General features: G+C 43.5%; 1 protein-coding gene across 9 annotated transcripts in view; it reads right to left on the bottom strand.

Moving 5' to 3' along the window:
- DAGLA (diacylglycerol lipase, alpha) overlaps nt 1-20,311 on the bottom strand; it is a 68,454-nt gene that overhangs the window by 4,604 nt on the left and 43,539 nt on the right. For all 9 annotated transcript variants that reach the window (XM_010564262.1, XM_010564267.1, XM_010564263.1 and 6 more), the window contains 13 exons: nt 19,526-19,660; nt 18,756-18,833; nt 17,388-17,512; nt 16,040-16,196; nt 15,636-15,719; nt 15,429-15,506; nt 11,253-11,333; nt 8,884-9,026; nt 7,269-7,337; nt 6,100-6,172; nt 4,820-5,016; nt 4,328-4,457; nt 3,114-3,295 (listed from right to left, as the gene is read on the bottom strand). In XM_010564262.1, the coding sequence (XP_010562564.1) occupies nt 3,114-3,295; nt 4,328-4,457; nt 4,820-5,016; nt 6,100-6,172; nt 7,269-7,337; nt 8,884-9,026; nt 11,253-11,333; nt 15,429-15,506; nt 15,636-15,719; nt 16,040-16,196; nt 17,388-17,512; nt 18,756-18,833; nt 19,526-19,660 (1,532 nt within the window). The remainder of the gene's footprint in view (nt 1-3,113; nt 3,296-4,327; nt 4,458-4,819; nt 5,017-6,099; nt 6,173-7,268; nt 7,338-8,883; nt 9,027-11,252; nt 11,334-15,428; nt 15,507-15,635; nt 15,720-16,039; nt 16,197-17,387; nt 17,513-18,755; nt 18,834-19,525; nt 19,661-20,311) is intronic.

The following is a 20,311-nucleotide window of genomic DNA, read 5'->3' as shown; positions in this document are numbered from 1 at the left end:
CTCCCTTAAGCCTTTCTGCCCTCTCCCTTTTTCCTTTCCCTTTCATAACTCAGAATTCCCTCTCTGCTTTCACTAACCTCAAAGGGAAGCAGCTCCTTGGGTCTACTCTGGCTATGGCACAGAAACCACCACTCCTCTCCCTGCTGCCTGACCTAGTTCATTTTCTCAGTCTTACTGTAGCCTTCACAAATGTGGGTCAATCCCTGTTCTTGCTGTTTCACCACAGCTGCAGTTCTGTTTCTAAGCTCTCCTTCACTTTCTCTGACCATTCACTCTCTCTGTGACAAGAACCTTGCCATCTTCATATTATTTGCTGTCTTATTGTCCTGGTTTTGGCTGGGATAGACTTGATTTTCTTTCTAGTAGCTGGCATGGTGTTATGTTTCAGATTTAGTATGAGAAGAATGTTGATAACACACTGATGTTTTCAGTTGTTGCTAAGTAGTGTTTATACTAGGTCAAGGATTTTTCAGCTTCTCATGCCCAGCCAGCAAGAAGGCTGGAGGGGCACAAGAAGTTGGGAGGGGACACAGCCAGGACAGCTGACCCAAACTGGCCAAAGGGATATTCCATACCATGTGATGTCATGCCCAATATATAAACTGGGGGGAGTTGGCCAGGAGGGGCAGATTGCTGCTTGGAACTGACTGGGCATCGGTGAGGGGTAAGCAAATGCATTCTGCATCACTTGTTTTGTATATTCCAATCCTTTTATTATTATTGTCATATTATTATTATCATCATTATTATTTTCTTCCTTTCTGTCCTATTGTTGTAGTTTAAGCCCAGCCAGCAACAAACACCATGAAGCCGCTCGCTCACTCCTCTCCCCCACAGTGGGATGAGGAGGAGAAAATATAAAGAAAAGCTTGTGGGTCGAGACAAGGGAGGGATCACTCACCACTTACAGTCACAGGCAAAAGACAGACTCAACTTGGGGAAAAAAAAACAAAATCAATTTAATTTACTACCAATCAAAACAAAACAAGGATAATAGGAAGTAAACCCAAATCTTAAAACACCTTCCCCACCCCTCCCTCCTTCCTGGCTCAACTCCACTCCTGATTTTCTCCACCTCCTCCCCCTGAGCAGTGCAGGGGGACAGGGAATGGGGGTTGGGGTCAGTTCATCACACATTGTCTCTGCTGCTCCTTCCTCCTCAGGGGGAGGACTCCTCACTCTTTCTTTTCTCCAGCATGGTGTCTCTCCCATGTGAGACAGTTCTCCACAAACTTCTGCAGCGTGAGTCCTTCCCATGGGCTGCAGTTCTTCACAAACTGCTCCAGCGTGGGTCCCTTCCACAGGCTGCAGTCCTTCATGAACTGCTCCAGTGTGGGTCCTTTCTGTGGGCTGCAGTCCTTCAGGCACAGACTGTTCCAGCGCAGGCTCTCCCATGGAGTCCTGGCCATCTTCAGGGACATCCCCCTGCTCCAGCGTGGGCTCCTCCCCGGGCTGCAGGTGGGCATCTGCTCCCCTGCTCACCTCCATGGGCTGCAGAGGGACAGCCTGCTGTCTTACCATGGGGTGCAGGGGCATCGCCTCCGGCACACCTCCTCCCCTCCTTCTTCACTGACCTCGGTATCTGAATAGGGGTTTTCTCTCACATTCCACTCCCCTCCCCACTGCAGGTTTCCCCTCTTAAATCTGTTCTCCCAGAGGCGCTACCACCATTGCTGATGGGCTTGGCTTTGACCAGCAGCAGGTCTGACTTGGAGCCGGGGAAGCTTCCAGCAGCCTCTCACAGGAGCCCCCCCCTGTAGCCCCCTCCTCTGCTACCACACAAACCAAAAACACCTATTAAACTGCCTATCTCAACCCACAAGTTCTACTCACCCCCCTGCCCCCGATTCTCTCCCCATCCCACTGGGTGGTGGGGGAAGTGAGGAGTGGCTGCGTGGTGCTCAGTTGCTGGCTGGGGTTAAACCACAACACTTATCTATCTTTTAAATTTACATCTCACTCATGTTATCTCAAGGATACTCAGCTGTCCATCACTCAGCACAGACCATCTCACCCTGCCTCTTCCGCCACACACAGAGCTTCTTGTTGGGTCTTTCCACCTCAAATCTCCATAGAAGTGCTTCCCTTGCAAAGGAATAATCACCTCCCACCCATAACGCTGTCTTCTGTTCCTATTCACAAATCCCATTTGCTATCTCTGACTACAAACCATCTTCCCTGTTTTGTCTGCAAATTTGCCCTACATAATGCAATTCTGTGACAGAAGTCATGTGTTCCAACTTTGAAATAAGCCTTTACCCACATTTTTATGTTTATTTTCTTTGTTTCTTGCAAGTCTGTGGTCCTGCAATGCCTCAAATATCTGGAATTCTGCAAGGAGTCTCTCTGCCTTTAGCTCCTGGAGGAAAGTGTTTATGTACACCATAAAGAATAAGTTCTTCCCCAAACCACTCCTCCATATACCTTCTAGATGTTCCTCCACCTTTTGGTCTTTGCCAGACTACTGATGTTAGTGCTCAGTGATGGTCCAGCTTTCGGAAAACAATCCCTGTAGGAACACCTTCAGTACTCAGAACATGCCTTTTCCCCTTGCCTACTTGCCACTGGACTGAGCTTCCTGCTCTTGTCCTTCACAAACAGGACACCAACTGCTCTCCCCTCATCTGTATCCATGTTCCCAGATTGTCCTGTTTACAAACATTACACAAGTCACATCATAAAGTAGCTTTAAATGCTGATCTTCTGGTAAGCTTATGGCTTTCACTGTTTCTCAGCTTTTGAGAATCACCATATAGGCTGTCTTTGGGCACATAATTCGCACAGGAAAACAGAAATTTAGCTGCAGGACTGCAAGCTTTGTCTTAACAGTTTCAGGGAAAACCCCATTTGTCTGAGTACGGAGAAAAGGAAGTTTCTTCCATACCCTTATCTTCTGGGTTCTCCTGACCTTGCTGCACTCACAGATTCTTGAGCAACACAAAGGATATTTTCCCCCCAGCATGACACAAGACGTGCTGAAGCTAAGTAAAAGTCTCACAAAGGCAGCCCGTGGACCTATCCTTTCCAAAAACATTGATCACAATGCCCCAAGAGGAAGAGGACCCACACCTAGAGCCAACAACCCATCAAAGAAATCAAAGATATATCCTTACTTAGTACTGCTGTTCCTTCTGTCCACTGTTACAGCTCCAGTTCCGATCTGCACTGAGGGTCCACTAGGTAAGGGCTGACTCTGGAAGATCAACTCTGGGGTGAGATCCACTTCTGTAGGACTCACCATCACTTTGGCTGCAGAAAGTAAAGCTGTTTTCCCCTTGTTGTAATTCTCCAAGACCTATTCAAGGCAAGCAGAGGAACAGTAGTGCTTTACTGGAGATATCAGCATCGCTGTTCTCAGCTCAGGACTTCCAAACAGCTGGATTTGCCTGTTTCTTACCAATACTTTCTGCAAGCACAGGGCAAGATCTTGAGATAAAGGATTATATCAATAAATTCTGACATACTCTATCCTGTCAGAATGCCCTGCTGTGAATCCAGTGCTGGGGAGGTAACTGGCAGGATGCTGGCAGGAGCAGCCTTCAGACCAGCAGGGCAGAGGAGACTTGGCTAAATCTCCACGGTAGAACTGCAGGGCTAGGAACTGTAGCTTAATGGCAGAGACCCATTCTACAACCATTATACATAAGCTCAATCACCCCTCAGACTAACAGAGGGGCTGCAGCCACAGCATGAAGGACTTCTGTCACAGCTTGGATTTCACCTGAACTGCAGCCTGTAACGGGCAGTTCTGAAAAAAGGAACCAAACAACAGCCAGCCTCATATTATTATGACATTCAATTTGGAAAGACAACTTAGTCTGGGACTCTGTGTATTGGGATGGAGATCTACGTTCCATTTCCAGACCTCATTACATTCAACACTAACAACCTGTGTATGATTGGCCCAGAGCACAATCTTCTTTCCTCCTTCACTGCAAAGTAAATGGCCTTGTGTATTTAAATAGCCAGCTCTCCTGGCCAAGGACTACCTCTTCTGTGTACATAAAGGCCTGTGACAAGGCACTCATTTTATTAGGGCACCTAACTGCTCTTGCAATAAGAATTTCTAAAACTGGACCCCACCAACAGTACCTTCCTGGCCCTCCAATAAGCACACAGAGCTTTGGCTTGGCACCAAGAAACTTACTGGGCTCATATGCTAGAACCACCATGCCTTTTGTCCATTTTGTGTTTACAGCTCACCTCTCAGCATCATTATGCTGAGCCTTTCCTGCCCAAACCCTGGTCTTTCAGGCATTCAAAGCCAGAGCCTATGTTATTGCACTGAATGATCCTTCCCCACCCCGATCCTAATTCTCTGCGTTACCTTGTTGAGCCCTTCCATGACCACATATGGGAGGTGTTCGTGCAACATCGCCGGTGAGATGATCACTTCATTAAATGCCTTATTGTCACCCCAGATAGCAAAGTAAGTGGGATCCTCTTGCTCACAGCAACTGGAAGAGGAGTTGGGATACAAACAGAGGGGAAAACAGGGAGCAGGGGATGAAAGAGCAGGCCAGTATTTTGGCATGCAAAAGAAAGAAACAGCAGGTTGCAGACAGAAAAAGCAACAGGAGAAGAAACAGAAGATATTAAAGTACACATGCTACTGCTATTGCTCCAAAACTTTGCACTAGCCAACAGTGACACGACTATCTTCCTATTCTGACAGCACAGACACAATCACTGTCATCACAAGACAGTGGGGAGTGGGATCACTTCCTTCATAGATGGGTTCCTGTCTTGGGAAGCCTTTTCCAAAAGAAAACTTTCACCCCCACCCATAGGCTGGCTTCGCAGCTCTGCGCATACTCACCAGCACTGCTCTGCAGGGTGATTGTGCACCACGTGGATGATGCGGCCAGGTGGGTAGAGTGGTGTGCTTGCAGACAGGGCAATAGTCAGATCACTGGGATGGGTCCAGAGGCGATTACTCGTTACTGAATTTTCTTCCGTCTCTTCAGGGAGCTCCGACTTGGGTATGCACTTCGTAGCACCCACAATGATTCGCCACTATTCAACACAAGAGAAAGGAAAGAGAATATTGAAAAGAGAAAAACAAAGAAAAGCAGAGTCATCTCAAAGGCACTATTGGGAGATTTAAACTGAATACCTAATACCAGAACAGAGGAAAAACAGGTCTTGTGCCTTGATTGCTTAAATAATAGACCAAGAGACAAAGATAACCCGGCCCAGAAAAGTTGTTTCTTCCTTTCCCAGTTTTAACCTTAGAAGTGGCAACATCTCATCCTTCCTTGTTTTGGAGGTTTTTGTGGAGTTAAGGATCTAGAGCAAGCACCAACTTGTCCACCAATTGGTAACTTAGTATCTTTCAGGATAAACAAAGATGGAATCTGAATTTAATGTAGAAAAATAGGCAAAAGATTATGCAACATAAACAGACAAAAATTCTGTTTAGGCCTTTCTTTATGCACTAAAAGAAATCCTAAAACCCCCAATATTCACCAAAAACCGCATAAACCAAAACACAAAAAACATAGAATGCTAACAAGAAAAATAAATGTAAGCTCAGTTTTCTCCCTCTACGGGTCATATCTATAACATTTTACCCCTAAAAATCTTAAATGTCTTATGTTTCTTCCATCTCAGTGTAATGGTAAAGAAGCCTGGGGAGGAACAACTTTCCACATTTCCTATCTCCAAAATATTAACAGACGACTTATCCTAGAACAGCACCACCCAGACAGCATGCAGCAGTGTCTGTAAGCAGACAACTGTTGTACTTTCTAGCCTGTTAGCATTTGTTACTGGCCAAGAAAAGCTACAGTTGGAACACAGACTTCAAAACAGGCTCAGATGAGAGTATTTCCTGCTCAGTTATTTTAGACCTGTGATGGTGAATTTACAGCACGTGAGCCAGAATCATCACACAGCCTACAGAGTGCAGCCCTTTGCCCTCACCTCTCTAGCTGCCTTCCAGCTCTTGCCATCACTCCTCTGGTTACCTAAATAGTAGTCACAGTGAACCTGAGGAGACCTGGAGGGCAGAAATCTGCAGTATTGCTATATGACACTAAAAGTTTACCATCACTGCTCAGAGACTCGCCTCCAGGTGTCTATTATTTTTACTCTTACCTTTGGTTTGTTACTTCTTTGAAGAACATCCAGAAGCTGCCGGCGAAATCCCTCCAGCTGAGAGAGACCAATTCTGGAAAAGAGGAAGATGTATTTACAACAGCTGGGCAGGGAACAGCAGGTGGGTAACAGGACAGTAGGGACACACAGCACAGAAGAACAAGAAACTATGCTACAAGAGATACTACAAGAATGCAACAACACCATAATGCAGATCATTTCAGAGGTGAGTTGTGGCATCACTCAGGACCAGTAACCAGGGTTAAGAGGCCACAGGAAACCATCGTGACAATAGACAAGTATGAAATGTAATAGCAGAGTCAGATCAGTGAACACAGGTATGAGACAGGTCAATGAACAGATAAGGAGGGAGATGATGCAATCACAGAAACAAGTGAGCAAGAAACAAGTATAGGATGACACAGAACAGGTAGGTTAAAAAGGTGTCAGAGCTATATGACACCACTAAACAGATGAAAGAATGGACAAGATTTTGTCATACAGGTTACCAAGAGGCATACTCAATACCATCTAGTACTTTTTCTCTGCTGAATTCTACACGCCTTAAATGGTGGCATTTCTGTCTGTACAATGTATCTGAGGTCATGCAACAGGGCAGAAGCAAAAGCAAAAACCAGGTTGTCTAGCTCCTAAGTCCGATGCCCTGTTCAGCAGAACACGTCCCAGGAGATGATGAGAGGTGAGAAATGCCAAGACACAAGAAATGAGGGAGCTGGTTCAGAAATGTGAGATGATATAGAATAGGTATTCAGGGACAAACAGTACAATGAGATGACAGCACATCTAGTTCAGGGCAGAGTGTAAAGACGTCCAAAATAACACAGGCAACCAGGAAGATGGCATTGACATGTCAGATACCACAATGAGTATAGTTACAGAGGCAGGTTATTCACCCTTTTCTTTCATACAGGCAGCTGAGAGACAGGGAGGGATATGCCTATAAAAAGGTGTGTGAAACACCAATATAGGTGTCCAGGTAAAAGATGCAGAAATACAGGTAACTAGGAAGACAAGTAAGAAGCATATAAGGACAGGTAAATGAGGAAACTGGAGACAGATATGATCTAGGTGTTTCTGATAGGAAACAGGTAACTTTGGTATAGAAACAGCAGAAACTCATCAAGAAATTCAGACACTTCTCAACTTGCCTGGGCACTAGATCTTTGCCAAGCACGACTGCAGTCACAAACTCTTTTGAATACTCCATGGCATCCTCACTGGAAGAGAAACAGGACCAAGAAGAAGCAAACAGCGTTTCACTAGCAGCAAACTGCACTTCATTCCCAATTTGCCCCTGGTGCCAGAGAGGTTACCAAACAGCAAACCAGGGTCATAAAAACCACAAAGCTGCTCAAGGCTTTTGGGACTTGCACCTTGATAAAGAAAAGCCTAATATTCACATCCCATGCCCCAAGCAATATTACTCTGCATATAGGCTCTGAATATACTTGGAAAAGGAAGTACTTTAACTCAATGCCTCATAGTCATCTTCCAATAGTTTGGGAATGGCCAGGACAGCAGAAAGGAAGAAGATATTCCATGCTCCTGAGACTACTTTACAAAGACACTTTAGAACTCAGATGGCCACTTTCTGCAGCAACCTGAGTACCAAGAGGGAATTAAGGCTTCTACTCTATGAGCTGGTTCTGCAATCAGCTACCTTCCTAGAGATCTTCTGAACCAGTTACCAAAGGAAGAGGCTGCATCATTACATTGATCTAGAGATGGTCCTCGGGGTGACACACAGTGTAACAGAAGTGTGGCAGTCAGAGGCACCCTGAGACAGTTGAAGTAACACAGGATCTCAGGAGAGGAAGCTCTGAGCAGAAAGCTATAAAACTCTCATGAAACATTCTACAGAGCAATTCCTCTATAGTTGCAGAAGACCAGGGATTACTATCATAAGGCATGCCAATATCCAGATTCATTAGTAGGATGGTTTAAAACCCTTGGCTGCTCCTGAAACATGATGCAGTTAACTATCACAAGAAGCTTCTGATAATCCATAGCTGCTCTCAAGTGCCCCCATGATGTTTGTCACAACTAGAAAAACCTTTATCTCACTTCACAGCAATCAAGTGGGATGGTTTTGTTTGGCTGCCATGTAAGTAACATGATGAGCAGGTCTGTTCCCATTTACAGTGGGAGGAATTCACCATACCTCTCTTCAGAGATCTGAGGCAGCTACCCTAGATTCTCCCTATAGCTGAGAGAGAGAGAGAGGCACCCAAGAAAACCAATCCCTCTGACCTATTTTAGGCACCCACTTTAGAATGACAGAAATCACACCCCAGAAGTGCCAATTCCTTTGTCAGCTGCAAAAGGAGTCCAAACAACTAGATCAACTGATGCAGACATCTATGTTCAGTCAAGTATCTCCCTTATTGTACATCTATTCACAGCAGATGGGGAAAGGACACACTGGCACTGTGCAGAGAATAAGGAAATTGCACCCCATCCACTTGGCCTGCATTTTCCACTAGTCAGGGTGAAATTAGAGCTATAGCCACAGACAACTAACTCATAAACCAGAATATTTGGGACAGTGGCCACCTGCTATCATAACCTAAATTCCAAACTATAACACAGAGCAAAGGTTGCCAACAACCCTCATCTCCTATAGACTGGCTCTCCATTTTTCTGCATGCTTCTCAGGGCAGAGACTTGTCTTTTACTGCTCCTCAAAGCATCACAAACAGGATCTGATCCAGCTACAACTATACAACCCCTCTCTCTCACCGGTCCTCCTGCCCCAACACCTACCTCAGCAGCCCACCTGGGGGAGAATAGGCAAAGCACTTCAGTGATGGATACTGTGGACGCAAAAGGAAGGACAGGATGGCAGCTGTGCCAGCCCCTAGGGAATGACCAACCACAATCAGGCCATAGTGTTTTGTTCCTCTCCCCTGAAAACAAACAAACAAAAAACCAAACAAGAAATTAAGGTCATACTGAAAGGCAAGTCCCCAACTCCAAAATCTGCACCTTTCCCCGGCTGTCAGTCTTTCCTATACATGAGCACTCCAGACTCCAGCTAACCAGCTCCTCCACTAATGGGAACTAGTGAGGGTATATTAGGTCTTGAAATGGAAGCAGAGTTCTTATTTACACTGTTTAGCCTAAGTCACAGTGGCCGTCCCAGCACTCTCCTGCCCTGCAATGTTGCCTGTTCTGAAGGGATGCTAGAATCCATTGTCTTCTGGCATTCTCTCCTATATCTCCATCAGTCAGTGTTTGACCTACTGAGTCTTCCTTAAAAGAAAAAAGGTAGGAAGAAAAAGGAATTGTACTGTACACAAGCTGTTTGAGTTATTTAGGATTTGATATGAGCCTTTTGCTCCTCAAATCTGACAGCCTTCTGATAATATCTGAGTCCAGGCTCACACACCTAAGGTCTCCTTGGTTCTAGAAATTACTTGCTTTCATTAATTCCATCACTTGTGCAGGCTGAAAAACAGAAATCCTAACTAGCAGTTTGAACAACAGTCTTCTAAGTCTAGATGCTCTCAACAGCTGACCACTGCTCAAGTAATTCAGAGACAAAACTATTCTCTAACATTTTGTATTGTTCTTGTTATTCAGAGGCTAGAGTGCTAGGCATGGCTTAGAACCTAGAAGTTCACTAAGACAACATTTGAAAAGTTTCAGTCTTGTTTTTCTGCAGAGCTCTGCCAGTGCCCTGTAGATTTTACACAGGGAAAGAGAATCCAGCATCCGACTCTCCATGGCCCTGGGTCACCACAGTGGTGGTTATACTTGGACTTCTGCATAAGATGAGAAAACACATAGAACATAAGACCAGGCCACAAGAATGAAAGATCTATCTTTGTTTCATTTTCCTTCTCGAGACCATCTCTAAGCCACCATCATGCCTCTTACAGTCAGTGAGGTGAATGCTGGGGGAGGTTTGAGACTTTATACACCTCACTTGTTATACTTTATCCCTGAATACCTGTTGCTGGCAACTGTCAGAAACAATATACTGGGATAAATGAACCTTTGGTAGGACCTGGGATGGCATTTATGTTTTGACCATAGCACTTTTTCAGATATTCTTCAGAGTTCAACCTCGGGCAGTAATTAATTTTCTACACACAACCCAGTTGCTCCATCTCATATTAATCAAGCTCTCTCCATCCTTGTGGGTCAGGTCCAGCTAGTTACACTATTTTGCATCAATTAGAAGTTGGACCCACCCCACAAAGCCAGCTTCAAACAGAACAGAATATGATACTTATTACCACACACAGGAGAAAACCAAAGTACAGAGCTTCGAACATCACCATATCCTTACCAGTCAGGTAGCAATTGAGCTCTATAGGACATCAGGAAAAATTCCTCATGAGTAACAGCTCACTTAAGACCAATTTTCACTTTCTGGGCAGAGAGGAATAAAGCACCATATAAAGAAGTCAGATGCCTATGTATCTCTCCCTACATCTACCAAACATCACAAGGCAGACACTTCAGTGTTGAGTGGTATGACACTCAAGTTTCAGGAAACCACTGAGGCTTTTATCCTTCTTTTCCTTCTCACTTGATCTTTTGCTAATTTCCCCATGGGCACTGCTCAGACCAAGGCACTCTTTGGGCATGAGAAAAGGACAGCTGCCTGACAGCAGGGAATCAGGCAGTTTAGAAGTTCCCTCCCAGAAGGGGACTGACTGTGCTATTACCAACATATAAACTAAGGTAAGTTGCTTCGTAACATCTCTCTTGGGTTCTCTGATAGCGCGCTCTCACAAGAAATGTGCACACACAGACAAGTCAGCATGGCAGCCCATTGCCGTCTCCAAAGAGAATCTCCATAGAGATGGGATTTTAGTTCCTGTTGATTTGTTTTTACTGTTCCCTGTCCTACATTGCCACCAAATGGGACTTCCTGCCTTAGCTTTGCCTAAGGAAAAAAAATAATCAGGACCTCTGCAGTATTGGTGGTTTCAAAATAAAAAAGCCTTGGGGAAATAAGTAACTAGTTGCCTGTCTGGCAATCCAGAGGGATAGGAATTGAAGGAAGATTTAAGAAATTAGTATGGTAGGTTAAGGGACATGGAGGTTTCCCTAAAGCTAGTGTTTTAGGGGAATCTCATCTTTTGTATAGCCTGCGAGGATAAAAGAAAACTAATACTCACTAAGTCTCGTCCAAAAGCTTGAGAAAGCACCATTTCTTGCTCCAATTTCTTCTTGATGTACTCAGCAGATAGCACCATTCCCTGAGGGAAACATGAAGACAGAACAGCATGTAAACAGTTGCATATCAGACCTTATCTAAACATCTAGCAGACACCATACTGCCCCGAACACTGCATAAGCTCTAGAGTGCCACACAGCATGTGTCAGGGTTGAGGAAGAATACGGACTCCACTCCACATTTAGCAATAGACTTCATTAGGCACATGTCTTGGCTCACTGATCACCAAAGCCACAAACCGTTTGGAAGTAATGACAGTTCTTAAGATAACACTCAAAGGCCCTATTCCTGGGCTCGTGGTACAAATCTAGGAAAAAAACCCCAAACAACCAACATAAAACAACCCACTTCTTAAAGACAAAGTTGTGTATCTGGTAGCTCGGCAGACACTGGGACCTACAGTAGAACAGAGAAACAACCTTTGATTTTCCGCTTGTCAGTGCCTTAAATGCAAAACTGTGCTCTTACATTTAAATCTGTGAATGAAAGCATGAACTAGCCTAAGAAGTTCATAGGGAAAAATAACACAAACACCAAGACACTACGGGAGGGAAAAAGTGGCAGCACTATCTGTACAGGAAGAGTTATTGATGACTGAAGAAGGCAGCAACTATTAAGGGGATTCAGCTATCAATGGACATTAATCACAGATTAAAGGTTTTTATTCACTAGAAGTTAAGAACTGCTGGAAGATGGGAAACAAGCTGATAGTCTGGTTCTAAACATTTATCCCCTCTGCTGATGGCTGCATCTGAAGTTTCTCCCTCTGTGTAATAATTACAAATGCAGTTGATCTGTTATAAACAAGCAACTAGAATTTGGTCTGTTGCATAAATTCTTGGTTATGCCTTTACTACAGTTTAATTCAGTGGTAAGCAAGCCTGAACTACAAAGGCTGAAAAACAGTGATGTAGTACAGGGTGAACATGGGTAAACAGAAATCATCTATTTCTAATTTGGTGATTACAGACCTCAAATAATTCACACTGCCTGGGTTAGTCAAAAACCAGGGAAGATCTCCTTTGCTATTTTCCATTACACCCCTACCTGAAAACAGTTTAAGTACAAAGTGAACATCATTGAGGACTATTTAATCTCAGAGACATAAAAGAATTCATGACCCTCAAAAAGCAAATGTGGAACTTTCAAAGTCCTCAATATCAAACACACCATCAAAACCAATCTGACTACTGAAGAGAAAGAGCAGAACACAGGTGATTCTGCTGAGCCTGTAAATGGGACATCTGTAATGCTACCATCATTATCAAAAAGCAGATGCCATGATATTTTATGCCTGTGTTCAGATCTCAGCAGCTAGCCAGCTTCCACTGCATTCAGAAGAGTCTCCATTTCCAACTCTAATGAGAAGTGAACAGCACACTACTTATATAAATTTCTAACATGAATTTAGGATTCTATTTTTGAAAAGTATGACCTAAATCCATGGTGATATTACTAATGGGCTGTTAGCCTTATAGCTATATTTTTGATAATTAAAGTACATTTTAATATAGACAGTGATTTTAATATTATGGAATAAGACTTAACACTGCAAAGCTACATTTAGACTTTCCATTAAAATGGACACTGTTTCATAAGTTTCAAAGGAATAAAACTATCTGGGCTTAATTTTCAAACCTCACATGTAAATAACCAAACAGATTGGAGATCTAGGGAAAGCAAAATGGAAATATTCTGTATTGCTTTACAGTTTGAAGGCACGAAACTGCTCTGTGATATTTGAATTGTGTGTGAAAACCCAGAGGGAGTCTATTTGGTAGAGAAAAGGGCTTGAAAGTTTCTGCTATTACTGACTGTTCTATCAAACTGGTGAGAGCTGTTATCACGGCTGAGCTTTCAGGGCTTGCTTATAGCAGCTACTTCTTGTCATGCCGGTTGGCTCAACACCAGGAAACAAATCTCCATAACATCATCATTTTAGTAGTTTTGTCTATACAAGTTCAACAGAATTAAGTATAGATTCATGCCCTTGACTTATGATTATTTTAAAATTAATTTTGTTATAAAATCAGTGGATTTTATTTCAAAAATAGTGAAGCTAGATTTATTTTTTGGAGCTAATCTCCCCTCCAAATGGTGACAATCCCCCCCCTTTTTTTTTGGCATGCTAACCCATAAACCTTCATTACAGCTATGGTTTTTTGATCCGAAATAGCTCAGATACCTAATATATATTTTAACTGTGGCATTCGCAGCAACCCAAGCAATCAAACACTTTCAGCTGTGGTACCGGTGGAGTGATAAGAAGGCTCATATAAACATTAAGAGTTTTAATTCTTAGGATGTCTGATTGACACCACGTGAAGCACAGTGACAGGCGGGCTCCACAGGTGGAGATAACAGGCCATGGCAGCCTGCTGGGTGTGCAGGATGAAATCAACAAGAAAAACAACAGAAATCAAACAACTTACAGGAAGCTCCTGAATGGCCAACTACTCTTCTCCAAGTTAGATGTGTTAGCAAAACACTTCATTTATTTTTGTATTAAAGTTGACTTCTGGACATTAAAAATGCATTAAGACAGACATTTTTAAATTCTATTACCTCCATTAGTTTCCCTCAGGAATCAACAGTACATTATTGTCTGGAGATTAATATTGATAATAATTTAAGATAAAGCTGTATTTCTGTACTAGCAACAATCAAAAAAGAAATAACACAAAGGCCAAATAAAAACTCAATACAGAACAAAGGGTATGATCTGATAATGTTTCATCTAAGACACTAGCATATGAATATTTTCCACGTAAAGGTTAAAAGAAAATCCAACTTCTGTGAGGATCTATTACTAGCTTCTCTGCACATTAAAAATAGAACAAATTCCCCTTGCTTCCTTTTTGTTTCCTTTTACCTTCCTTTCTTTGTACAAACTGTTGATCACACAGATTGTGAAAAGTTACTTTGAGCTGAATGAATTAGTACAAAACCAAGTGACATTGTCATTGACAGTAGACATAATGCTTCAGAAGTGTTAAATAGTAAAGATTCACATAGCTAAGTATCAGTTATGTGACAAAATACTACCTCATCTATCTATGTTTCCATAACATGTCCTATGTAATCACCAGGTGATTAATTTTCTCATTTTGGGGGAAACAAAGGAAATACCCCTTAGCCAAACAGGAGGTACAAAACACTGTTTTCAAAAAGACCCACTCCAGGAGACTTGGAGACCACAGAGAGTCCGAACAACACTTTCTTAGGTAAGCACTTTTTTATCAGATCCATATCCAGCTAAGCATTTGAGTATGCAGTTATCTATCACCTGCTAATGCTCTACTTCCTAAAGCAGAGCATCAAAGCACAGAGAAGAGGTTTGGCATTCAGGCTGGACATCACGAATGAAGCAGGAGCTCCCAAGCTCTTGGCTCCTTAGGAATTAGGAGCAGAGTGTCCTGCCCTGAAGGAACACTGACCAGATGATCAGCAGCATCTTGTCTCCCTGAGTAGCAGCGTTTCCAGCAGTTGCTACGTTCCTTCCAACACACACACAACCTTCAGTTTGTATTTTTCTTTCCCAATCAGGCACTGTGTCTTGAGAGGCTGCCAAATTCTTGATAATCTTAAAACTCAGCATGTGTGTCATTACTTTGCTGGACTAGGGCAAGGGTCAGCTTTATAGTAAATTGATTTAGTCAGCCCAGTCCTGATCACTAACACAGACACATAGCATCAGTCTAATTACACAGATGCAAGTCCTGCCAGTATCCTTTTATGAGGTTCAACGCCTATCCTACTGCAACAGAATTTTAAACACATGCTCAGGGTTTGATTGCAAATTCTGAAAAGGTCATTGGAAGAAAAAATAATTTGAATTACTCCAATAATTTTGTTCTATGTCTCCACAGATGCCTTTTACAGTTTGGTTTTTACTAATTGTATGGGTTTTTTTAATTACAGACATAGCAATTTTAACTGTTACACTAAGGATTTTCTTTTAACATCTCAAAGTCATTTCACTGCAATTATGTTACATCCTTCTTAAAAGCACCTCAAGCAATTAAGACCACTTTTTTTTTGGCATATAATTAAAAAGTCAAAACATTAGAAGTGGTGGGTTTTTTGTTTAGGGTTTGTTTTGTTTTCTTTTACACACCTTGTGTCCTAGCCATGTTCCATGGTGACCCTCAACTGGAAGGCGCTCTGCATCCCCTGTTAGGTCAGTCAGGGCATCCTGGAAGAAAAGAAGTCACCATGTTTCAGGTAAGTCAAACACCAAGTGTGAGTCAGGAAGGTCTCAGATCCTCCTGAAAGTTTGCCAGAGTGGCCAAGGGTATACAAGGCCACTGCACAGTGTGCTTACTTTTGGAGACAGAGTTCCTCGGATACTAATGACCACCTTCTTCTTATCATGGTCCACTGCCACATAGAAAGGCGTTTCATAAACCTGGAAAAGATCCACTACTGTAACAATTGAGACATTCCTGTTTAATTACTCTCCTGCTCAGGGAAAAAGAGGCAGAGCAGCATGACAGGTTATGCCTTATGGGTAAGCACTCCTCTGAATGATCTGATTTTTGGCAGTAGCAAATATTTCTGTCCACGTGGCAGAATTTCTTGACGGAGAGATAGGATGGGACGCTCTAGTGTCAGAAAAAGGCTTAAGTTTCCTTCTTTGTACCACTACACCTGGAAGCACGTAAATCCCATTAGAAAGAGCCTTAGAAGCATACCCCAAATATGAAGGGGGTTGCAGATTCTGCTTACTGCATCATGGCAGGATGTGTAAACAATGTCCACCGAGGTCATGTTCTCATCCAAGAAGTGGCGCCGGATGGCAATGGCATTGCAGCCACAGCAATTATCCTCTTCAATGGTGACACTAGGTGCATAGCGGGGACGCGAAGGACAGAGACAGCAACATCTGCAGAAGAAAAAAATAGCTTTGAGGAAAAGAGGAACATGGAAGAGACTGGCTTTAGAGTGGAATGCCTAGAGATAAGGGAAAGACAGACCCTGCATGCCACACTGGCCTCATCTCAACAGCAGTTATTTCCTTCACTTGGAGCTCTTGCACAAAACAGCACACAACTCATGTTTCAGCATCAAAAAGGGGCACTGGGATCAGATGTAGTTTTCATTCCGAGCACCAGAGAGAGCTACAGTGCAACCAGTCCCCAAGGAATCAATGGATGGTGGGGCTGGGATCTCTTCTAAAGGGATACTATGCTTCATAGCACAGTCCTACATTGCTTCAACACACAAAGCAGCTAGCATTTCTTGAGATCTAGATCTATTTATAACAAAAAATAAAACAGGTCTAGAATCATCCCAGAACAAAAACAGAAGCACAGATTTTTTTTTCCTTCTTTCCCTTAAGAGACACTTCACAAATAAAAATACTCAAAAGGAACTATATTCCTCCTAAGAGGTTCAGCACAGAAGTTGCCTGCATAAGTGCAAAAAGCTGAACCCCAAAGAGAATCTGATGACATGATTACAGCAGCTGAGAGCAAACATTTAAAACAATACAACCCTGAACTGAACTACAGCATTGCTACCATGAGGTGAGCACTATACAGCATGGCAGAAAAACAAAAATTAGTCATAGAGAACACAGCAAAAACTCTGGTCAAGTCTTGCCGATACTTTAATGAAGACCCAAATGTCAACTGCCTGCATATCTGGGCTTGCCGATAAATCAGCTTTCTGAGCTCCAAGACAGCTATTTTGACTCAGTGTGAAAGCAGTCTTGTGCCAGACGACTTCTCTCTGCTGGCTGTTCAAACTGCACAGCACTGGCATGATCCTTAGTGCACCAGAGGATAGAACACAGGACAGCCTGGTTTATTTAAAAAGGTAAGCAGATAAGCAACTGTATGGAAGAGATTCAAGAGGAAGATATTGGAGTATGAAGGCACAGAGTTACTGAGAGATGGAAAGAAAAAGCATGAGAATGGAAAAGAGAAAAAATACAGAAGAAAAAAGGAAGAGGAAGAAATAGAGGGGTGATAGATGGCAAACTGATGAAAGAAAGAGTATTTCTAAATCCAGGAAAAACAGAAGGGAAAAGGGAAGAAGAAAAGGTAGAGTGATAGATAGGATGATCACTCACGAGCAGGATCTGGCCAGGCGACAGAGTCCACATGTGGGCTTCCTCATCAGGTATATGGGCCAGCCATAGGCAGCCAGGGCAAACAGCATGTAGTAACACACCTCTTTGTACCGCTGCATCTCTTGCTGAAAGAGACAAAAGACTCACTAAAGGCCTTATTCTGTTAGACAGTGTTTTTCTACTGTTTCCCTTTTTTCATCATAGTGAGACACGTGCACCCTTCTTTCTGAGCATCAGCCTTCTCTCAGCACCACCAGAACAGCACTGTCAGCATTTCCAGGTGACTGCAGGAAAGCAAGCTGGTTCTGCTGGGCAAGATCCTCCCCCTCCCCAAACCAGCTCAGTATAGCTATGCCTGTTTTCCTGAGCAGACCCTGCTAGCTGTTTAACAGAACTAGAAGTTAGTTCAAGAGAAATTCTCCTCTGTTTATCAAACACCCTGTTGCAACAGAAGGCCATCGCCTATGCATTTTACCCCACCCTACCCTAGCTGAGGAGAAGATAAACTAGTTTAAGTCCCAAGAAGGTGAGTGCTCTAAATGTACTGCTTCCACATAGTCACAGGCTGTAAGATGCCCAGAGAGGACCATAAAGCCAGCCTGGGGCCACATGCCTCAGTGCCATCTTCTATAACTTCTGCTGACATCTCTCCCCACAGTCACCTATTCAGAAGGAGAGACAAGCTAAGCACGAGCAGGATGTTAGCATTAAACACAATGCAGTACAGCACAGCCACAAGCAGGTTAATCACAGAATCACTTGATCAGAGATGCTGGGATTTGGTCAGTCTTGCCTCTCTTGCAGCAATATCATCTCATCAAGGGGGGTGAATACAGTTTGCCCAATGAATGGCTGCAATAGCAGCATGCCAGGAGAAAAGCCAAGCTTAATTCACACAACAGACTGCAGCCATTTCCATCCTGAGAACTGCAATCAGACCCAGGGAGGAAGGCTCCATCTCACTCCAGGCAGCTCCCTGTCGTTATCAAGATGGAGCCCTGCCTGCTGGGCTCCACAAGCTCCGACGGTGGTACTTCCATATGGAGCTCTGCACAACACTCCTGGATGCAGCCCTCAACCCCTACCTCTGGCTTTGGAGAAACCTCACATTGCCTTCCCCCATCTGAGCAGAAATACCACCACTTCCCACAAAGCGGAAGACAGAGATGGATAATGCTTTAAAAGTGATCTGAACACAAAATGCCTCTAGAGAGTGAGTTTTGTTACTAAACTCTGTTGTACTAATCTTTAATTTCCTTGATTATTCCAGAGAGGGGCAGAAAGGAATAAGAGAAGCCACTGAGAGAAAGAAAACAGGCTACATGGGGAAGCATGGTGAGTTTGCAAGATCACAGTCCAGTGACTTACCGCATTTTTCAGATCCAGATACTTTGTGTTCCTGGTCACTGGCATCCCAGACAGAAAAGCTAAAATGTCATTGTTCGCCTGTAAGTCACAAACATACATAAAAATTCTTCACTGTGACACCAAGACAAAAATCTATGCCTGAGAAACAGAAAGCACTATGTAACCTGGGACAAGATACTTTCAAGTATCCCAACCAGTCTCCTCAACTGGTTCCAATTCTGCTGTTCTTATTTCTGCCTGATCTGATCCCTGCTGTCTGAACCCCATCTCTGGGGGAAAAAAAAAAGAAACCAGAATAATTTTCTACTGGGTTGGCAATCTCAATGCCAGTAACGGCTTGGGAATTTTGGAATTTTTCCCTGAATTTCATCCTGCAGCTTTACCCAGATGCTGGAGTCTTCTCCACCTCACTATATATGAGGAGCAATCTTCCCATTCACTTTCATGTACCTACCACCTCCTTCAAGGTAGTTGCCCATTTGGGGTCAAGAGCTAAAACTGTATGCATCATCTCCCTAGAAAAGATGACAGGTTTCACAAGCTTGACTCAGTGTCAGTTGGGCCCTTTGGGAGTCTCAGAAAAAGCTGCTAAAGAAGTTAGTATTTTCATTTTATAGCTCAGTGACTGGCAATAGCCCATCACACAAGAGAAACAAGGTGGGCAGAGTCATGCAGTTCTCACACACTAAGTCACAAGAGCAGCAGGTAAGTCAGAGGCCAAGTGAGATGCCCACTGCCTCCTTGCACAGCAACGGGCCCCCTCCACCCACCTCATCCAGCACAGCATTGCGCTTTGCCCGCTGCCGTTGGCGCAGAAGAACCAGGCCTGCAATGATGTCAGATGGGACGATGTCAAGGTCTCGGAAAAACTCAGCAAAAAGGTAGGCGATTTCAGAGTAGGCGTCCTGCAAAATCCAGGGAGAGAAGAGTTTAGGAGGAGGAGTTTGAGTGTGGGGAGCCTCAAAACAGGACACAGAATGAGAACCAATGCGGCAGCAATGGCCTCATTTCTTTAGTGCTCTCTCCAAAACATCCATGAGATTCCTTCAGGGAACACCATATCTGGTCTAATCATATTAATATCTCTTATTTATTTTACATAGTCACACTCAGAGGCCTCAGCTGAGACTGAATTTGTACTATGCTCGGTGCTTGTGTGGGCAAGCAGACCACGTCAACATCGAAACAGACCAGGCAGGCACAAAGGGAGAGAAAGGAAATGTTTTCATCTCTACATTGTAAATAAGACAGAGGAAGTAAAGTGATAACCAAGCAAATCCCAGTCCAGTGTCATCTCAGAGTCATCCATTCTCCTCAAAAGCAACTTCATTTAAACAAAGGCTATTCAGGAAAAAAAAGTACTGATTTTGTCCTATTTAACAGCCTCTTCAATTCTGTAACTCTGTCCTGGGATCTTTTGGCCCATAATTAACCCAGACCTCACCAACCCAGGCACATCACAGAGAAAGTGACAGCTTTTGATTCCTGCGACTGAATAGTCTCTGTAGCTGCTCATTGCTCACCATCACACTCTTTGCTATGTGATTTCGAAGAGT

The sequence above is a fragment of the Haliaeetus leucocephalus genome, unplaced genomic scaffold (assembly GCF_000737465.1).
Source record: "Haliaeetus leucocephalus isolate CR32 unplaced genomic scaffold, Haliaeetus_leucocephalus-4.0 Scaffold177, whole genome shotgun sequence".
NCBI classification, from domain to species: domain Eukaryota; kingdom Metazoa; phylum Chordata; class Aves; order Accipitriformes; family Accipitridae; genus Haliaeetus; species Haliaeetus leucocephalus.
The sequence above is the reverse complement of the archived record's forward strand: the minus strand, read 5'-3'. Positions and strand labels throughout refer to the sequence as shown.